Genomic DNA, 21,507 nt, shown 5'->3' with positions numbered 1-21,507 from the left:
CATGGCTCATGGCAATGGAAATGAAACCAAAATTATTAAAATATGTTCCCCAATTTTCTGGTACTCTTTCCTTCCTCTTCAAGCTTGGTAGATCTTTGATTTTTAAGTTTTATCATTTTTTCTACCATGATAAACTTCAACGATGTGGTTCAATTCTTTCTACCCAACTGAATCCAAATGTGTAAGAAATGTTTCATCAGGTATAGAGGGTATCACAAGGTACCTCTCCTTGTCAGGATACATTGTTAAGCTTTATGAGTAGTTTTTTTTTTGGTTTTTTTTTAAGCTTCTTATCAGTTTATGCCTTTCGTGAACTGGCGTTTAGATTAATAATGAAGACAAGGGCTCTTTAGTGTTCTGTAGTATAATGCCTCCTTGTGTAGTCTTAATCTAAATATCTTATATTTTTGTATTGCCCATTTACTTTCGAATAGTATTCAAATATTCTACCCTTGCAATTATCTTTTTTATTAATGTGTGTTCATTGTATGTTGTTATTATTCCATAATTAAGAAGCAGAAAATGAGAAGTAAACATTAATAATTTATCAACTTCTAAAACATGAATGACAATGCTTTGTTGGAATGATTGTCAACAATAAAAATATGAAGTAAAGCTCACAAATTAGTCAAATGAACATGAATCTCCCTATTGTGATGAGAAATGCTTTCTGGCCCTAGCCCCTTTTCCATTTTTGCAGATAGTGTTGAAATGGCAGAGGGAAAAAAAAAGCTGCCATCGTGAAGCTAGAGGGGAGGTGGAGAAGAGTGAGTAGAATCAAGCAATAAAAAGAGGACAGATTAGTCAGCTCGCAGTGCAGAAGGCTGAGTCGATGCAAAAGGCTGACTCCATGCACAGAAATTACACACATTTTGAGACTTCTCTATCCATGAATGAACATACATTGTGTACTTTTTGCAGATATATAAGATGAAGTTTGGGTTAAAAATTGTATTCTTTTGCTTCATTAATGGTCGGGAAATCTTTTTTTTTCATCAAGTTATTTAGAGGGCATAAACTGTTGGTGGTTTTATATCTAATTAATCTTGGACTTATTCATTTCATGAGAAATAACAGTTTAGGTGATGGAGTCATTGACCTTAAAAAGTATGGTAAAACTTCATTTTTCAATTGTCAAAACAAGCAGTAGTGTCTACATTTCAGTGGGTATACTGCAAAGGGACGTCTCTTTATGATGATAAAGTGGAGCAGAAAGTGTTTATTTTTATTGAATGATCCTAAACAATACTACTCAACCGGTCTATTTTGAGGGAATGTGAAATAGACATGGTAAATTGTCGACTTGTCATGTGACTTTTGGTATTTTAAATGGTGCTAATTTGCTTGCTTTAAACTTATTTAATATCAATTTTATTGTCTTGTCTATTGACATTTTACATGAGTTGAAACTTCCCTTTCATGGGGCGGAACTTAACAATATTATGCCTTCCAATATACTTTCTGCAGGTGATGCCATGTTGGGTGAGAAAGGTTGAAGTCAAAACTTTTTCCCTGGGGCAATGTGAAATAGTCTACAGAAAATTTGTCCCTATGTACTTTGTCATTGTGGATTGGTATGGGTGCTTGCTATCAGTTGTAGTGTTTAATGTTTAATAGCATGTTTCTTGTATGCATGTTTTGTTTCATGGTGATCTCACCAGAGACATCCTTAATAGTCTTTTTAGAATCCTGCAAGTGGCATTAACTGTGCCTTTGTTTTTCCCATCATTGCTTTTGATCTTGGTGGTTTCTTTAATATTGTTCCACTTACTTTTACAAAGGATCATTTTCATATAATAATTTATTTTATTAATTGCTTTGTGCAGCATTCCCTTACTAGATAGCTAGAAAACTAGGCTGCAAATGGAATTTATTTTGATGCTCACCTAAAAAGAAGATTTTTCACGTTGGGTTGCAGTATTAGCATCAAGAAGTCAGAACTACTGATTTTTTTTCCCTGCATCTGTATAGTTTGTTCATAGCATTTCTTGTTCAAATGGATGCACGTTTACATGACAAATGCATATATCAGCAGCAACTTGTATAAAACGTTTGAGCTGTGTTGAATAGTATTGATCTGGTTATAAATATGAAAATCTCCAAAAATGTTGTCTTATTACTTTACTATTAGGACATCTTAAAATACAGTAAGTTCAGACATCTAATGACTTTCGATATCTTATAGTGCAGTAATTTCTTCTGCTGGAGTGGATATTGAAAAGGTTTGTAATTAATGATATATTAATAAGATAAAATATATTTACTCAAAAGAAAAAAGAAGATGAAGTGTATCAACGTTTTTGCATCATTATTTTCCAAGACGTATTTGAGTAAACTAATAAGGGGGCCTATTTAACTAAATACGCTGTTCAAAGAGCGAGCAAGGAATCTCCTTTCCTTCATCCCTCAATGGCAACTGCAGAATTGTGGTTCATCCTATATATATTAGTTTTCCTATTGGTAACTCGTATATGGTGCAGACTGTCCTAAGTAACTATCTTTTTATCTGTAGATTTGGCGTTTTACTATGCGACAGAGCCTGTCATGAGTAGGTATCCTTACAAGTTTCAAGTTCATGCTTAGAAAATTCTAAAATAATGACAACATGTTTTAGTTTTGATTGAAAATCTTTCATAGTAAAGAATTATTCTATTCCGTCGTCCTAAAACTTCTATGAGCTTCATATGGGTATCGGTTTAATAGGTCACAGTACATAGCTACTTTTCTAGCTAGCTATGTGTTGAAGATTGACTCGGGGAATGCATAGCTATAGACAAATAAACAGTGATCCCTGCTCGGTGGACCTTTATTACGCATCAAATGAGCAATAACATCATTCGTCCCCAATGAATTTAAATTTTAAATAAGAGTTGAGAAATTTTTATTATTTTTTTTAAAAAATTCATCAATAATAACAGTTATAATATTGTCGATAATATTTTATAAGTTATACAAACATATAAAAATGTGTAGAAGAATTGAAGGCATTGGAGTAATTTTAACGTATGTGCGTTAGCAAATATGAGAATAATATTATTTTGAGGGAGAGCCTTAATAAAGTAATCGCTCCCCGTGCAACGCACGGGGTAGCACAATCTAGTTTGTTCAATATATAAATATATAGATATGACTAGGTATATTTGATATTAACTATATGCAACAACTGAATGTGAGACAAAAATCATTTATTCCCCTGATATTTTCACTTACCAGTTATTTCTCCGATCCTAAATATAAAATTTATTCTATAACGTAAATTACGTTACAAAACGAGTCTTGTATTTATGACCAAAAAAGTAGTTAATTTTTGCTAAACAATCTACACGACTATACATGGACATGCACATGAATGTATAAACACTAATAATATGGGCAAAATTCAGTTTTACAGACAAGAAAGATTGAATTTGGCTTTAAAGTGGTTTAAGAGTGACTTGAATCAAGAAAAAGAAACATTATAAGCGACAAGACATACAAAACCCCAAGTACATGCATACCAAAACTAGAAGAGGACCACGCCATATAACGAGGAAGAGTGATGACATCTCAAATAGCAGGCCAATCAATCTCCAAGGAAGGAAACTAATGGCGTCATCCTTGGAATCCGAAAAATACAAGAAGCTGATGTCGGATTCAGGGGAAGACGCGATGGCCCAGGATTTATCCGACAAGGACGACCACGACGCTATGTTCTCCACCTTACAATCCGTTAAGCAAGGCTCCCCTGCCCTCCCCTGTTTCCGGAAATTGGCCAAACTCTCACATGTAGCTTGAAGCATTGCATCGACGGAGCAATGGAGAGGCTTGTAATTCCGAAACTCACCAAAATGAGAGAAATGACAGAGGCACAACACATAGGGTACGTTTGAATTCACGGTACAAAAAATAACTTATTTTTAATGTAATATTAAAAAAATTAGATTGGATAATGCAATTTATGTTTGAATTTGCTTTTATAAAAGTTAATTTGTAAAATGAAAAATTTGTTTGGATTGTAATTGAACAATTAAGTTTAGTTTGTAGAATGATCAAAATGAGTGCAACTTTTATTAAATAATTAAAAATATTAAAAATATAAATTTACAAAATATAATAATTTTAAATTATTATAATAAGAAGAAGTTATATTTAATGAATAAAATATATTTAAATTGGAAATCTTAGTAACGTGAAAATTTTTGAACCAAATAACATTACATAGGTAATTGGATAATATACTGTACAAAATTTACGTAAATATGAATAAAAATAATATTAAAAATTAAAAATATTATAAAAACTGTTAAAAAAATTATTTTTCCTTAAAAGAATATTAAAAATAGATACCTAAATACTGACTGGCAGGCACAGGAAATATATAGAAAGAAGTATAAAAACAACATAATATAAGGGTAAAAATGTCTTTTAATTTTAAAAAGCTGTTTTTGCACAAGTTATAAGTAAGTTTTAGTTTTTTTTTAATTATACTTAAAAAAATAACTTTTGACTCATAAGTTAAATTAGCCAAAAGCTATTACAAACAGCTCCTTAATTTATAAATTAACTTATCATACTTATAAGCTACTTTTTACCTCTTTAAGTACCCCACCAAACAGGCACATAATTTCTCTAGCTTATTATGTTCACTTATTTCTAAACATTTAACTTTTATAATTTCTTTTGACATCACAGAAATCAAATATGTCCAAATTAATTGATCTTTTACGATGGTCTTTTGAAACTAGTAAATACTATTATCATCTCGTGACATAGTAACCCAAATAATATGGTCAAAATTATCGCTAGCTTCTTCTATAAAAGCTTGTTGTGCACGACTCGAGTTACTAAAACTGTTTTTTCTGCCTCTCTCATTTCCCATGTCCTAACTGCTGGCACCTCATTTTTCATTTCCATTTTTTATATCTTTGAACCTTTTTACCACTAAATCACTTGTTGGCAATATATAGTCTTTAAAACATTCTAACAATAAGAAAAAATGAGGTCACAATAGGAATCAGGTATTTATTTCAAATGTAATAAGTGAACAGAATAATATATAAATAAATTCTATATATTAAATGCATTTTCTAAGGCAATTTCATTGTTCACTTTTTTGTCCTCTACCATTCACTTTTCTCGTCATCTTCCTACTTCATTCTTTTTGTGTTGTAAGTTCTACACTTTCTCTTTTCCTTCTATTAAAATAGGTTTGAAATATGGTTTGTTATGGTTGCGATTTTCTGTTAGTTGACCTAGTTTGTGAATTTGTGTGTTTGTGATAGATGTTGTATTACGTGTGATTTGTGATTCATTTAGGGGTTCTTATTAAAATTAGTAGTTTTCTTTTTTTTTTTTCATTATTTAAATATTCTGAGTTGTTTGGCTGGTTTTTGCCATATATATGGAATATTGTTGCGTTTTGATTTTTGTTTTTTTTTTTCCTTCTAACTGCTTTTTGCTAGAGCCTTTCCTTTTGGTTTCTTAGACTAAATAAGTTCTATATGTCTTAGGTCCTGCTAATAATGAATTGTCTATTGTTTTGTTGAGTAATAAAATAAATGGCAACGGCACATGGGATATGGTGATAATGGAGTTGAATATGGCCTATTTAATGGGACTTCTCTTAAAACAAATATCAAGAAAGATTATACTTTGTGTGTGAGGCACAATCACAATAAAAGAATGATTTCAAAGAGTTAGCAACATTGTCAATCTAAAATCCAAAAAAGGTGGAATTCTTTGAATCTATAGACCTTATGTATGAATTTAATGCTACAGTTAGGAGCATGGAAGTGATGCCTCAAAATTGGAACTGGGATGAGAAGTGAAAGATTGGGCCGTTTGGTCAGAAGGAAGCCAATTCTTGTGGAACCCAAATGATGGGGACTCGGCCCCTTGTCGACCCCCATGGAACTGGATAGGAACTCAATTTCTTGGACTCCTATGCCGTTCATAATTTGTCTTATTGACAACTCCCCTCCTTTAATTTGCCCCTTCTTATCTTCAACCTCTGTCATCTCCCTTCAGCCTCCTCCGCCAACAACGTTCCTCCGTCTTCCTCAACCTTTGTCGCGTCCACATCATTTCTTCTCTGGTGGCCATCCAAGCACAACCTTTCCTTGCTCAGTCGCAATAAGCTGTCAGCATCCACATCATTTCTTCTCTGGTGGCCATCCAAGCACAACCTTTCCTTGCTCAGTCGCAATAAGCTGTCAGCATCGTCGCCCAACAAATTGAAATGGCCATTTTCTTCCTCATTTGTTTTTCCTGTGGTTGTTCTTCTAAGATACTCGCGTTAAGCTTCTCAGGTTATTAAATGTCGATTTCTTTCTGCTATCTCCATTTGTGTCTGAAATTTTCTCTTTGCTCTCTCTTTCTTCCCCAGGTCAGTGAAATTTCAAGGTTCTGGTGTATCGATGGATCTCTAAATCGACAACAAAAGCAGTCATTGTGGGTGCCGTGAGTCATCGTTGGGTGAAGAAATACCATCGTAGGGGATGAGAATCTGAGTTTCCAGAGGGCAGCGATGAAGTCTTCTCTACCAGATTTCGAATAACAGAGCAAGTTCACGGTGAGATGTTTTTGAACGGGAAGAAAGGAAGATGATTTTCTTATTATTTAAGTTTTATTTTCGCAAGATTCATCATTGTTGGTACTTGATCTCTAGTTTAATTATTTGTTGACGGATTGTTCTTGCTCATTGTGGATGTTTCAGTCCTAGTATAGGAATGATACAGAGGATGAAGGAAGAGACTTTTTTTTCCCCCCTTTTGATCTTTTTATCTTGAAAATACATATATAAATTTAAAATAATATGAGACTTCCATTCGCATACTAAACAACTTTAAAACTCACTCCCACTTTCAATTCCACTTCCTGTTGCACTTCCACCTCCATGATATTCATTTCCAATTCCACTCCCTCTTCCAATTCCACTCCCATTTCCACTTCCACCTACATCACCGTCAATCAAAAAGTCTAGCCAATTATCAAAAGACTGTGCATGAACTGCCAATGGATTGAAGGCAGTGGGATAACAGGAGGGCTTGGCAGAAGCTGCATTGTTGGTGGCAGTCGAGTGATCGATTCTTTTGCTCAGAGATTCGACCTTGGCGGACAGCTCGCTCACTTGAGCTCGAAGAGCAGAGATTTCATGGTGAAGTTTTGAGCAATGTTCTGGGCTGCGATCGGCGCTTGTGAGAATTTGCTGAGGCTCTTTTTTGAGCTGAGCCACTTGAGCCCCCAGATCGTCCAGATGCTTCTGCATTCTCATTCTCATCCGACGTTGCCTTGCTACCTTGCGATTCGATATCATCCTCTTCCTCTTCCCCAGATCCTTCAGAACCTGTGAATCCTCCTCTGATTCAGAGGTGTAAGACAGAGACCACGAACCAGAACCTGTAGATGTTTCACATGACGAAAAATGAGACCCAAAAAAGAAAACAAAAGACAAATGCAGATACTACCTAAACAGAAAGACACCCAGAAAATACTGCAGAAAATAAAAGTATTATTGCAGGATCTAGCGATTAGAGATTGTAAACAGAAAACTAGCGGGGAAGACTTGGAAATCATGAAACATGGTACAATCAGCAGAGGAAGGCAACGGAGAAAGATTGAACTAAATGGGCCCTGTGCCTGAACGTGGAATTGAGAATTGACCATACACCAAGAAAAGAAGATTTTACAGAGAATTCGATTCATAAATCTCAAATATCAATACCACGAAATCACGCGTTTAAAAAAAAAAAAACTCAAAATCTATTACACCTGATGGGAAAAAAAATCGCGACTTGCATTTAAGTTTATTCATAATATCTACATTTGGACTTCCCAGGCTAAGCAGATTAAAAATAAATAAAAAGAAAAGGGGTCCACCAAAATGCGCTTAAAAAAACCTCAAAATCCACATTTAGCACCAAGCACGCGGGTACTACAAATTGGCTCGGTATGACTAACAATGATTTGAAGTTCTACTTGGTGTATACAAAATATTATATATACACATCCAAACTTTCAATACAATGATTTGAAGTTCTAATTTATATTGAGGAGTAACATCAAGCTGAGTCTTTGACTTTAGCAATGTTTTTTCGGCTTCAAATAATCATTTGCAAATTCTAAGTGGTTTAATCACAGGAACAAAATCCAAAAAGAATTAAAGAAGCATTAAATAGACTAATACAATAGACTTTGACAAAATAAATAGTGATTGGATCAATAGATCTGAATGAAAATTTTCAGGACGTCATTAATTTAATTTGTACTGAAAATAGAGCTGGCAAACATATTTTGGGCTTGGAAATTTTAATTTAAAGGCCTTGACCAGGTATTACACATAGAAGACTCATTAGGGTCAAATTTGCATTTGTGCGAAAATTACTACCTTTTTGTGTCTTAATGTTCTATTAATTGAACTACAAACTAGATATTATATTATGGGCTAAAGATACTAAGGACCACTAAATCAGTTGTTGGCAATATGTAGTCTTTAACACGTTCTAGCAATAAGAAAAAATGAGGTCACAATGGGAATTAAGTATTTATTTCAAACGTAATAAGTAAGAAGAATAAAATATAAATAAATTCAATATATTGCATGCATTTTGATATCCATCTTTTAGATATCCTAGAAACAAAGTAATAACTATGAGGTGATCATGGCAATTTTTTTTTTATATTACTACTAAAAAAGGCTGTAAATTGTTGAAGTTAAAACATGTACCTGTTTTGAGACCAATATTATTTCTCTTGACTTTATTATCAGAATCAACCACTTTTCTTTTAACTCCACAAGAACTTTCGCTTTCACTTTCCACTTGTGCAGAGTGCCAACTTGCTACTTCATCATATAGTTTCCTTTTCTAGGTTCAAGTCACTCTTAAGCAACTTTAATACCAAATTCAATCTTTCTTCATTGCTGTCAAACTGCGTTTGGTTTGTATCATTCATATGATGAATAATTTGTTTGGAATGACTTATAAACAGATTTAGAGAATATAAGGTAAGTATGTAAGAAAATTTTTATCTTGACTTATGTGAAATATGTTTATAAGTGTTTTTAATCATGAATCCAAACGACTCCTAAGAGTGTACGTACATCCATATACATGTGTTATGCACATGTGTGTAAAAACATTTACCCTATGTCTGGTGAGGTAAAAGGAGGGGAGGAAAAATTTTGATAAGTTCAATTGGAAAATTTAAAGACGTGGTGTTCTAAAATTTTGATAAAAAGAAGATGTAAGATTAACAAAAGAAGAAAATCTCATTAAAAACTTTTAATCCAATTTCTTCAATTTTTTAAATTGAGCTTTGAAATTTTTCTTCTCATCCCTTCTCTTTCATTTCCTTCATACCAAATGGGCCCTTAAAGGTAAAAACTATGCAAGAGAACGTACCTGAAATAAAGGCTTTTCCCTCACATAATTATCCAATTGTTGCATATAATTAATAACAAATATACCACAATCATGCCTACATATTCAAGAAACAGGATACGGTTGAATGCATGTTTTAATTAATTAAGTGGAAATTTTTTTTAATAAAATATTCTTAAACTCACCCATTAGGCTGTAACGGAATATTTCTCATTATTCTCGAGTAAAATTCTTTGAATGTACCATCCCCGAAGAGTCTTTCCATGGCAAGCAACTACACAAAAACAAAAGATGAATTCTAAAGAATTAAAAGATCAGTCCATACATATTATACAAATACCATAACTGTATGATGCTTACCAATTTCTGTGTGGTTTGGTCACGTTTAGCTTTATCTATAAATTGATCACATAGAGAATCCCATATTTCAATTTCTTGATTCTTCATATGAATAATGTTTAAATAATAATGTCCACATGAATCTTTTTCGACATGAACAGGGATAAATATCTGCCATGTGTGATCAAACGAATCAAATTGACATGTAGCCAAAAAAAAATCACTATTATGAATGAAATGTCAATTACAAGTCAGAGAAAAAGATAATACCTTCTCACAATCTTTCAAGTCGTCAAACATGTACGTCTCTTTCAATTTTTGCCGTTCAACAAAGTCAAGGAAGGAACTTGCATCATCACTGAGTGCTGCACTCTATAATCACATCACAAAAGAACAACTAAATATTCTGGTCGATGAGATTGTTTTAGATTCAAGAACTAACAATATAACATATATCATCCAATTGAAAAGGGAATAAGCAATCACCGAAAACATCACGGGAAGATACCAATTGACAGGTTTACTTCTCTTCCTTCTTTCAGATTCGGTCAAGATACCAGCAAAAACATCTATTATCTAAGAAAGCAGGAAAATTGAACAATAACACAATCAAGACCTTGCTTAATGATAACAAAATATATAGAATAAACGTATAAGCAAATACTCACACCCGAATCCAAATGAGTTTCTGGTCTAAGCGTGATCAACTGAGATTGAGGCAGATGTAAATGTGATGACCGAAAAGGTGTACACCTCTCACTAAAGAACATATAAGGTAAGTGATTTAACTATGCTTCAGATTAAAATACAAAATTACGCACAAACAAAAACACCAATCATATAGTTATAAGCATATGAATCTAACCTTGAATAATTCTCAAACACATATTGTATCAACTGTAAGTCAGGTTCATTCACAATATTGGAAACATAAAAAGGACCGACTTTAATCCTCTCTTGATGCATAGCTTTTTTGTCGATGCTTTCTTGTTGGGGAAACTTAATGCGTTCCCGCTTTAAATCAAGCATTCTTTCATTGAGTCTGTTATAAACTCTTGGTTTATCCATTGTTAGTAAACCTGTTTCATGCATAATAAAGCAATGAGTACATTAATTAGTCTCGAAAGTCACAACACAAATTCAAACTTCTTGACTATATGAATTAATAGTGACCATGCTATTAAATTAGGGAAAATCAATATGGGGTTCTAAGGAAAATATATATATATATATATATTTACCAAAAAGTTTAAAAACAAGTGAGCAACATTATTGGACATGTTCTATATCCTACACCAGAGCTTGTTATTACATGTTACTCACTTGTTATTAATTACATTCCTTCCTTAGTGCTTCCTAATGATTTTCTCATTACATTAACTGTCACTTAGTTCATATGAATCATTCCTCACCACAACATATGATTAAAAAAAACTGAGGAATATCTTATTTACACTTAACATGCTAGTTAGCACAATCCCCTACTAATACAATCCGGCACACGTATGAGGTCAAGAAAAAAATTCCAAAAATCACTTACTGATATTTAGGCGCAGAAATATTACAAATAACAATATTTATTTACATCCTTTTCTGATAAATTAATTTCGCACACTAGTAATGTTTAATTTCATTGATATTCACGATTCGAAGAATAACAAAATATACTGATGTTATTCATACATGAGAGACAATGGTATTTTTGTCTCTCTTAAGGAGAGATTATTACACTTTATTCCTTAGTTGGCAAAAAAAAAATGCTAATAATACCCTTTCAAGATACCAAAATATCATTCTTCCTTCAAATGAAAATAATACTACCTCCAATCTTTAATATAAGAGTTAAATACTACTTTCGGTCCTTAATATAAGAACTATGTTGACTAATTTGAGTAAATTAAGAAAACTAGTTAAGTTAGTTATTTGTAATAAATATGTGTTATTTTTTTTAAAATATTCTTGCTAATCAAGCGTATTGGCTAGAACTACTATTATTATAAGGACTACCTTGAGAAAAAAGTAGATTAATATGAGCGATAAAGTAGATTGGAGTCTTATATTTATGACCAAAATAAAAGTCAAACAAGCTCTTATATTAAAGATCTAATTTAAGAAGATTAAGAAAATTAGTTAAGTTGTTAATTGTAATAAATATATGTTGATTTTTCTAAATCATCTTCTATTCAAATTACTCATTAGCGAGATCTCTTACTATCAATAAAGATGTTCAAGAGAAAACATTATAAATTTTTCTAAAACATGGATTGAGATGTAGAACGAAATTTAATATTAAATTAGCTACACGAGCAGGTAGTATTAAATACCTTGCGAATCAAGGAGATCTTGTTTCTCGCTGGTGCCTTTGTTGGAAACAAGAGTACACGGTCGAATACCCTTGCCCTTAATTTGATTAATATGAGCTTTAATTCGATAGTTAGTTCCTGCAAATACAAATCCACAGTGATTGCACTTTACTTCGTTCTTCTTTCCTTCCAATTCAGTGACGTGTTCCCACACGTCAACTTCCTTTGGCCTTCCACCTCCTTTCCCCATTATTCCATTTCCTGCATCCACAATCTCCGATCCACTTCCAATCACACATTCAATTTAACTATGGAAACTCAAACCAAAGCGAAACTAGGAGAGAAAGGAAACCCAACTCAAAGTCTGAAACGAATAAGTAAATAAAGAGAGAGAGTTACTTACATCAGGATTTTGGAAGATAAACGCGATGATGATGTGAAGCCAGAGAGTAGAAGGAAGAAGATGAGCTCTACCAATAGCCGCGTTGACGTTTACTTGTCGGCACTTCCTTTTCGCCGTAACTTCGTGGGTGGTATGACTTTTAAACTTGTTGATTTCATAAATTTACATAAAGATATGAATTTTTAAAAACACATTTCTTCGTTTTAAAAATATTTTAACAACTTATTATCAGAAAAAAAAATATTTCGACAACTTACTTGTTATAAAATTTTTTGGTAATTAATTACATTCCCTCCTTAGTACTTTCTAATGATTTTCTCATTACATTAGCTATCACATAGTTCATATGAATTATTCCTCACCCCCAATATATGATTAAAAAAAGACTGAGGATCTTATTTATAATTAACATACTAGTTAGCACAATCCACAATTATTAATATAATCCAGAACACGTATGAGGTCAAAAAAATTCCAAAAACCACGTACTGATATTTAGGCGCAGAAATATTACTAATTTCACATTTATATTCCGGATGGAAAGAATAACAGAATATATTTATTCATATATGAGAGACAATGGTATTTTTGCCTCTCTCAAGGAGATTACCACACTTTATTCTTTAGTTGGCAAAAAAAAACCAATAATACCCTTTGAGATGCCAAAATATCATTATTCATCAAATTAAAATAATACCATTTCTAATTTTTAATATAAGAATTAAACAATTAATTTAAAAAGATTAAAAAAATCATTAAGTTAGTTAATTATAATAAATGTGTGTTGATTTTTCAGAACTATCATTTTTAATTATGTGCATTAGAACAGCTTCTTAGCAAGATCCATCACAATAAGAATGTTTAAGAGAAAACATTATAAATTTGAAAAGAAAAAAGATTGAAATCTTATGTCCTGTTTGGTATGATGGAAGAGTTTTTAATGGAAGTGGAAGTGAAAATATAAGTGGTAGCGGAAATGGAAATGAGAATGGAAGTGGATTTTAAAATGTTTGGTAGGATTTTGGCCAAAAAAAAGGGATATAATTTTTAATATGAAGTTACTGAAATACCCTTTATCCCAACAAAAAAAAAAAATCCCCCTCCTTTGCATCCACGGCCAGCCTACCCAAACCAACATCAGATAATCAAACCGGCAACAAGAGAGAGAGCACAAAATAATCAAGCAGAATCACAGTGAATGGAAAAGAACGCAGCAAACCAAAATCGAAGAATCTATCCAAAAATATCAACATATCACAATCTGAAAAATAAAAAACTAAAAAAAATCACCTATCAATTCAAAACTACAATCTGAAAAAGGAACAAAATCTCTTTCTTCCATGAACAAGGATGGTAATCTCACGGAGGAGCGTGTTTTGAGAGCTGTTGTTCCTTGCTAATTCGCTGCACAATCCGTTGATTTTTCATATCCTTCTTCAAACAGCTCTCTTGCAGTTGTGTTCTCTTTCAGAAAAGAAATCAAACCAAGAACAAGAAATCAAACCCCACCAGTCGGTCAAAGATTTGGAGTTTTGACACATGGTCCTGAGAAATCGAAGCTTGAAACAGGATCAAAGCTTCCAGGTTGCTGTCGACTCAGATCTGCAAGCTTCTCTATTGTTAGATATCCAGACCAAACCTTGCGATAGATGTGGACGAGGAAAGAGGGAGGGAACGATGGAGGAAGAATAAGATGGGATAGGGTGACAGAGCTTGCCGTTACAATACTTCGTCGTCGTCATCGTTACCGCCACTGCGTTTGACTGTCGCCGGAAGAAAGGGAAAAGCAGGCTGTCGAGACTCGAAACTGGAGAGAAGAAAGTAGGGCAGGAGGGCAAAACTGTGAATTAATAAAATATATGAGGGTATTATGGTCATACAGTTTTACTTCACGGAACTCATATCAGTTCCTGGGTATGGTCAAGGCCAAGGAACCACTTTCATCATTTTTGGTGGAGCCGAGTTCCACAAGGAAGTGGACTTCAACACACCAAACAGTCCAATTTCATAGTTCCACTTCCACTTCCAATTCCCCAGCACGAATTCCATTGCACCAAACGGGACATTATATTTAAAATCAAATTTAATATTACATTCGCTGCGGGAGGAGGTAGTATTAAATACCTTGCGAATCAAGGAGATCTTGTTTCTCGCTGGTGCCTTTCTTGGAAACAGGAGTACACGGTCGAATACCCTTGCACTTAATTTGATTAATATGAGCTTTGATTCGATTATTACTTGCTGCAAATACAAATCCACAGTGATTGCACTTTACTTTCTTCTCCTTCCCTTCCAATACAGTGACGTGTTTCCACACTTCAATTTCCTTTGGCCTTCCACCTCCTTTCCCCATTACTCCATTTCCTGCATCCACAATCTCCGATTCAATTCTAATCACACATTCAATTTAACTATGGAAACTCTAATCAAAGCGAAACTAGGAGAAAAAGGAAACCCAACTCAAAGTCTGAAACTAATAAAGTAAATAAAGAGAGAAAGTTACTTACATCAGGATTTTGGAAGATAAACGCGATGATGATGTGAAGCCAGAGAGTAGAAGGAAGAAGATGAGCTCTACCAATAGCCGCGTTGACGTTTAATTGTCGGCACTTCCTTTTCGCCGTAACTTCGTGGGTGATATTTTTGGGAAAGTTTTAGTTAACTATCACAATGAAGACTTGATAAACTTTTCCTCCCAAGAGATTCTGAAAATTCAATTCAATCCCTCTAACCCAAAATGAAATTCAATGAACAAGTAAAAGGACCATTAAACCTTTAAAATAGATAAGGTATAACTCCACATATAAAAATTTACGACAATAAATAATAAAATAACAACTCTGCATCTAAAAAATTACAACAAAAAATAGAAAATGTACAAATCTATATGTAAAAATTTACAATGAATAGTAGATTAATAATGATTATACGTTGCTAACTTTTGATCCTTCATATTTTAACTCAATTAAAACTTAATCTTTTAACTATGACTTGTTATAACTCACTTTGTGAGTTTTTAACTCTGTTAAAATTCAGTCTTTTAACTTTTTTTTTCATTTAATAAATCAACCCTAATTATTACCTAACTGTCCTATGTGGCAAGTGTATTGAGATCAGCGCCACCCACGGCTAGAACAAGTTCTCTATCACCAAGGTAAGTAGAGTCCTTATCACTATTATGGAGGTAGGGCTTTCTCGCTTGATTGCTGCCAAATCAATCCCTAAGAACTTGCATTGTTTGTTACCATCTTTTTAATACTGATTGAAAAGGGAAGTGAAAATGCCAGAAAGAATAAAAATGAATGCATGGTCTTTGGTTAAATTTGCTTTAGTAATTCTACTAATAGTTCTTTGCCTTTTTCTCGTCAGGTTTTTATTCTGCTTATGCTGATGAATATGACTACATTTCACAATGTTTTGATTTCGGCCAAGTCCTTCAACTCTTGAATCTTTTTCTAATGCCGTCTTCCACTTGTTGGAGAGAAAAACATTCTCCTTTAACTCTGAGATAGCAAGCAAGTCATGCCCTGCCCCCATTCCATCCTACCTCGGAAAACAGTGAAAGGAATGGGGCTAACAGAGAGATAAAGCATGGAGATAAAGAATTTTTTAGAATCTTTTGAAACGGAAAATTTATTAAGTTCATATTGTGGGACTTAGTTGAAATTTTTCCTATAAACTAACCAGAACCAAGTGGCGGGGCCAAAAAAATAATTATAAATCATTTTAAAAGTCAATATTGGCAACTACTTTATCCATTCCCGTCAAATGAGATGTAGGACGCGTTGACAAAAAGAGAGAGAAGTCCAGGACAGAATATTTGATGTCGCCAATGTACTAAGCACCGGGTGTTTTGTATTTTTCAAAAAGAAAATATTAATATTGAGATTGCAAATTAAGCCACGTGATACTTTGAATCATAGTCCAGTAATTTCGTTCACATTACTGGGCGCGATGAGAGCCCAAACGAAGTAATTAAATTCTGTGTAATCAAATATTCAAATTCCACCAGCGCGTGCTGACACAACTGGTAAGAGAGTTGTGTCCCTTAACCGTTGCTTCTGGGGTTCGATTCCTGGAGGGATGGGAATGGAACAAGCATGCCTAGGAGGGTCGCTCTCATCTTGAGCCCGACAGTACCCGAAGGATTAGTCATTGGGCTCGCTCCGATGGATACCCTGGTGAAAAAAAAAAATTCAAATTCCTTACCAACAAGCTATTAATTAAGATGGTAAACAGTCTCATTCTCTGTAAAGAGAAAGATAGGTTTTAATATTAACGCTCCTAACCCAACAAAAATTAGTTTCAAACCCAAAATAAAAATACTATGTTATATATAAAAACATATTCAAATTCCTTTCTTACTTGAATTTTAATTTCTTCCCCGGTTTGCACTATAAATCATTCATCATCCATCCTCACTAACTAGGCTGTTTGAATTACCCATCAGAACAAAAGGTATCAATTCATCAAAATAATTAGGCTACAACAGTTCATGGGCATGCCATATACTATCTTTAATATAAGAACTCATTAATTAATTTAAGTAAATTAAGAAAACTAATTAAATTAATTATTTACAATAAATATGTATAACAGCCTCTCTAATTAATGGTAAATAAACATTTCCAAAATGATACTTTATTTTTTAAAGATCAATATATAGAAAAGAATTAGCCAAAAATATTTAGGTAATAGTTATGATAGGAAGAATAAAACCAATCAAATAGAAACCTACCATGGCCATTAACCATTAATATCCTTAACAGAGTAGTAGCTACTATACTAGAATAGTAAAGATAGTTAATGAAATAAGAAATAATCAACACTTGATTTTTCACATATGTATCAAATCCATTCGCAATACTCTAAAATCTCAAAATACTTAATCAGTTGTAAATGGGCTAGGGCATTTGAAACCCGTCAGAATAACAGTCACTACCACCCATAACAATCGTCACCAAAATAAAAGTCACATATATGTCTAAAAGGGCTCCGCCCAACAGCACAATTTCAAAATGCAGTGGAAAAGTTAAAATTATATTAAGTATAACAAAAAAAACCCTAAAGTTTGGCAATATACATAAGTCAAAGCATTTATGACAAAACAAAAGCTATACAAAGTGAAAAGGAAAACTCAAGCCTCAGACAACTTTCTCTTGGGACCAACACCTGAACTCTTGCCTGAAAAATGTTAAATAACCACAGGATGAGTCAAATTGACCCAGTAACCACAATTCCAATTCAACAAGTATACAGGGAGTGATTACAAAATAGTTAAGCAGGCAAAGCACAATTTTAAATAACATATAAGATAAACGTCTTTACAGAACACAATATATAATAATTCAAAAAGTAACTTGCATGCACAAAACTTCATCAACCATCTTTATAACCTCCTTGTAACCTCTGATAGAACCCATGGGCTATTCATACATAACAGGATTCATCTCTCTTACAAGATTGTACCAAGCTTTCCAATAATAAGGTGTAACTCAGGTAAAAGTTACAAAGCTCATATCGGACCATGGATTCCCTTTCCTTAAAATATGAAAAGGTGTCATGTCCTTTAGGCTAACCTTTAACCTGGCCAAAGGAATGGTGATACCAAGGATCCTAAGAATGTTAAAGCCAGCCACTAGGTGCCAAGTAGCGACTATGCCACGTGGTATAAAATAGTCAAACCTCTTACAATTACATTCCAGCACCACCCAATATAGCTCTATAAGCATTTCAACTATTCAATTCTACACAATCCAATATCATAAAATATTCTTATATTCAATAATCAAATTTTGTTCAACATCAACAAAAAAATCACAAGATAAAATAATTTATGCTCACTTAACTAATAAATTTATCAAAATATAAATTTTCATATATATGTATATCGCTTTTTATACATAAACCACCATAACATAGAATGATAACATTTATAATATCAATACATGCTTATAATCAAATCAACAAGCATACAAGGTAAATTAGAAAGTGGTTACCTCAAGTTCTTGACACGAGAACTAAAATGGGAAGATTCAAAACCCAAGAGCCCAAACCAAGCTCACTCTACAATAGTAAATTTATAAACATATATTAATATAAAAAGACTAATTAATATAGCATTAAAATATTTTATTAATTAAATCCCCATAATTGGCTTACTTTAAAAGTTATCTTTAGGAAAAATGATAATTCATCTATTCCTCCAGGTAACAATTTCTAGTACTTCCCAACTTTATTTCTCTCAATCACATTATTAATAAGAATAATTCCTTCAAATCTTCAAAAAATCTCCGAAAAGGGCTTACTTTAACTCTTAGAAAAATAACCATATATCAACTATGTCTCCGATCATTATTACAATCCTATTCCCTTCTTCCATTAATCATTCCCCATTCATTAGAATTAATAACTTATAATATTTTTCCTAATTTATTCAAAACACCCAACTTCTACTAGTTAAAGTCTCTCCAAAAATCATCAACACTCCTATTTCAACAAAAATCCTCAAAGTTCAAGCATTGAATCCTCAATATAACATCAAATAAACTCAACTAAGAGATGAATTTTGAAATTAATATCATCATTAACACAAATCATAATTTTTCAACCAAACCCTAACCTACATTACCTCAAATCAATCATCCAAATAAAAATCTAAGTCATAAGATTCTTATTTTAACCCCATAAGCTCTATTAATATCCTAATAATAAGTTAGAAACCTCAAAAATTAAAAATCTAACAAGCCCTAATAAACTTTATTTTTCTGCCATAGACTTGGAAAATAAATAGAAGAAGTTAATTAGAAAAAGTAGGAAGAAAATAGCTTACCTAGATGACTTAGGTGACACCAAATAAGACCCTTTTCTCTATCACACTCTCCACCTCTCTCTCACCGTCACTCTCTCTTGCCACCAACCAGAGGAACAGCGAAGACGAAGCAGAAAAGGGGAGGGGAAACGTTTGAAAGTGGGGTACACGTGACCCCCCACTTGAAATGCCCTACCATTTTTTTTTTAAGGAGGCCACGGCCCAAAATTAGGGGGATTACCCCCCTTCCAACTTCAGGCAGTGGGTGGCCACATGGCACCCACTTGTCTTTTTTATTTTTTAAATTTTTTATATAATAAATAAATTTTTTAATATAATTTTTTATTTTTTATTTATTTTTTATAATTTATATGTATATCACAAAAATTATGATTTACAGTTTATTCAATAAGATTTAATTTTAAATATTATGAATTAATCTCATACCTATATAACTTAAATCCTATAATAAGATAAAAAAAAAATGGAATGTTACAATATGTGTTGCCTTTTCTAAAATATTCTTATTAATTATATGTATTAGTTAAGAACTATCATTTGATGGAATATTTAATATATGTAACTACTATAAAGACTACCTTAAAAAATTGGATAAATATTAGAGATAAAAATATTTGAATATAATGTTTAAGATCAAATTATATGTGAAACTGGCTTTTATATTAAAAACTAAAAGTAATATATAATATATGCTAGAAATAAAAGGGTTTTTTTTTTTTAAATGAAAGGATAATGCCGTTTTTTTATTACAATGAACTGAACTAAACCTGTGTCGTTTTGGAGACTGACCAGTTTTCTAATTTTAGGAAGCTGATCTAAACGGCTATGCCTTGTGAACATGATTATTGTATAAAAAAGTCTTGCCCTATGTTTAGTACGAGGAAAGTGGATGGGAGGGGAGAGAAGAAAAATTTTTAATGAGTCTCATTTTAAAAATTAGAAAATTAGGATTATAAAATTTTGATTATGATAACTCTAAAAAAATACAATAATATTTATATTTGCAGAAGTCACATTAAATGTACTCCTACCGATCCTATTTATAATCCATTTTATAAGTTTCAATTTGGATTATATTTAATGTATTTTTTTTAATGTTACCTTTAATTATTTCTCTTTTATCACACTTCCTTACATATTTATTGTTTTTAACTAATTTTAACTAATTGTTTGTTATCTATAAATTAGTTATTTGAAACTTATAATAAAGATCGGAGAAAATATCTAATTAACTATTTTAATATTTTCTAATTTTTTAATAATACATTAAATATTTTTATTGTTATAATTTTTAATTATAATATTTCTCTTAAAATTATCATATTTTTTGTACATATAATATATATTATTTAATAAAATTTATGTTTTTTTAGTCATTTTATATTTAAATTTGTTTTTATATTAAACATCCAAGTGAATTTTATTTTGTCAAATGGACTTTTCATTTCATAAAATAAATTTAAATATAAATCTCACTACACCATAAATTATTTTTGCAACAGTTTGATTAAAAAATTACTTTTGTCACTACTAATTCAAATTGGCTTCCGCTTCAATTGAGTTTTTGACAAAAGCTCTCACCATTTTCAAGGTTGGTTAAAAACGAGTCCATCACCTCATTTGGTTACTAATTTTCTCCGCTCCCTCTCTTACCCTTATCAAGATGGGCCTATTTATTTGGAAGCAAGGGGGGCAAAATGAGCCCCTCCCCTTATTTGGTTACCCTCTCCTATCTTGATTTTAGCTCCCCCAAATTGGAGTTTTTTCAATTAGGGGAGCTAAATTTTTAGACCATTTTACTTTTATATTTTTTTAATATTCCACTAATAGTCATAAAATATATTAGTATAATATTTGTTTCTAATATAAAATATATTATCATAAGAAAGAATAAAAAATATAAATTATTATAATTAAAAAATATATTATAATAAAAATTAATTAAAAATAAAGCTTATTTCAATAAAAATTATAATATTACAAAATTAATTATTTTCTTTAGATATATTATTTTATTAATTAAAATAGAAGTCTTGTTTGAATTTCTCTCTAGACTCAGAAACTTTGAGAGAATGGTTTTAAAACCTAAGTGATTATCAAAAACTTACAGCTGCTAGAGTTGATAATGCAGGTACTCTTTTGGGTATTATTCATAAAGAATTTATTGGTGATTTTTAGATCATCGATAAAAGGCACAGGCAAGAATATTTTGAGATGATATGTTGTTCTTTGGATGAACAAGATTTACAAAAGCATTTTTAACAAATGTCT

At 32.1% G+C, this 21,507-nt stretch overlaps 1 protein-coding gene across 2 annotated transcripts in view; it reads right to left on the bottom strand.

Annotated features, from left to right (window-relative positions):
* The window catches only part of LOC114759755 (uncharacterized), a 75,086-nt gene extending 60,322 nt beyond the window's left edge, over positions 1-14,764 (bottom strand). The window contains exons 1-8 of one of the 2 annotated variants that reach the window (XM_028948994.1): positions 14,529-14,764; positions 10,564-10,777; positions 10,367-10,457; positions 10,185-10,274; positions 9,969-10,070; positions 9,720-9,869; positions 9,545-9,633; positions 9,381-9,456 (exon numbers count right to left, since the gene is read on the bottom strand). In XM_028948994.1, coding sequence (XP_028804827.1) covers positions 9,381-9,456; positions 9,545-9,633; positions 9,720-9,869; positions 9,969-10,070; positions 10,185-10,274; positions 10,367-10,457; positions 10,564-10,777; positions 14,529-14,757 — 1,041 coding nt within the window. In that variant the 5' untranslated portion in view covers positions 14,758-14,764. The remainder of the gene's footprint in view (positions 1-9,380; positions 9,457-9,544; positions 9,634-9,719; positions 9,870-9,968; positions 10,071-10,184; positions 10,275-10,366; positions 10,458-10,563; positions 10,778-14,528) is intronic. The other variant, XM_028948996.1, reaches the window with a different exon arrangement.
* Positions 14,765-21,507: the final 6,743 nt, after the last annotated feature.

Source organism: Neltuma alba, unplaced genomic scaffold, assembly GCF_004799145.2.
Source record: "Neltuma alba isolate B1F8T4 unplaced genomic scaffold, ASM479914v2 tig00010889_pilon, whole genome shotgun sequence".
NCBI classification, from domain to species: Eukaryota; Viridiplantae; Streptophyta; class Magnoliopsida; order Fabales; family Fabaceae; genus Neltuma; species Neltuma alba.
The sequence above is the reverse complement of the archived record's forward strand: the minus strand, read 5'-3'. Positions and strand labels throughout refer to the sequence as shown.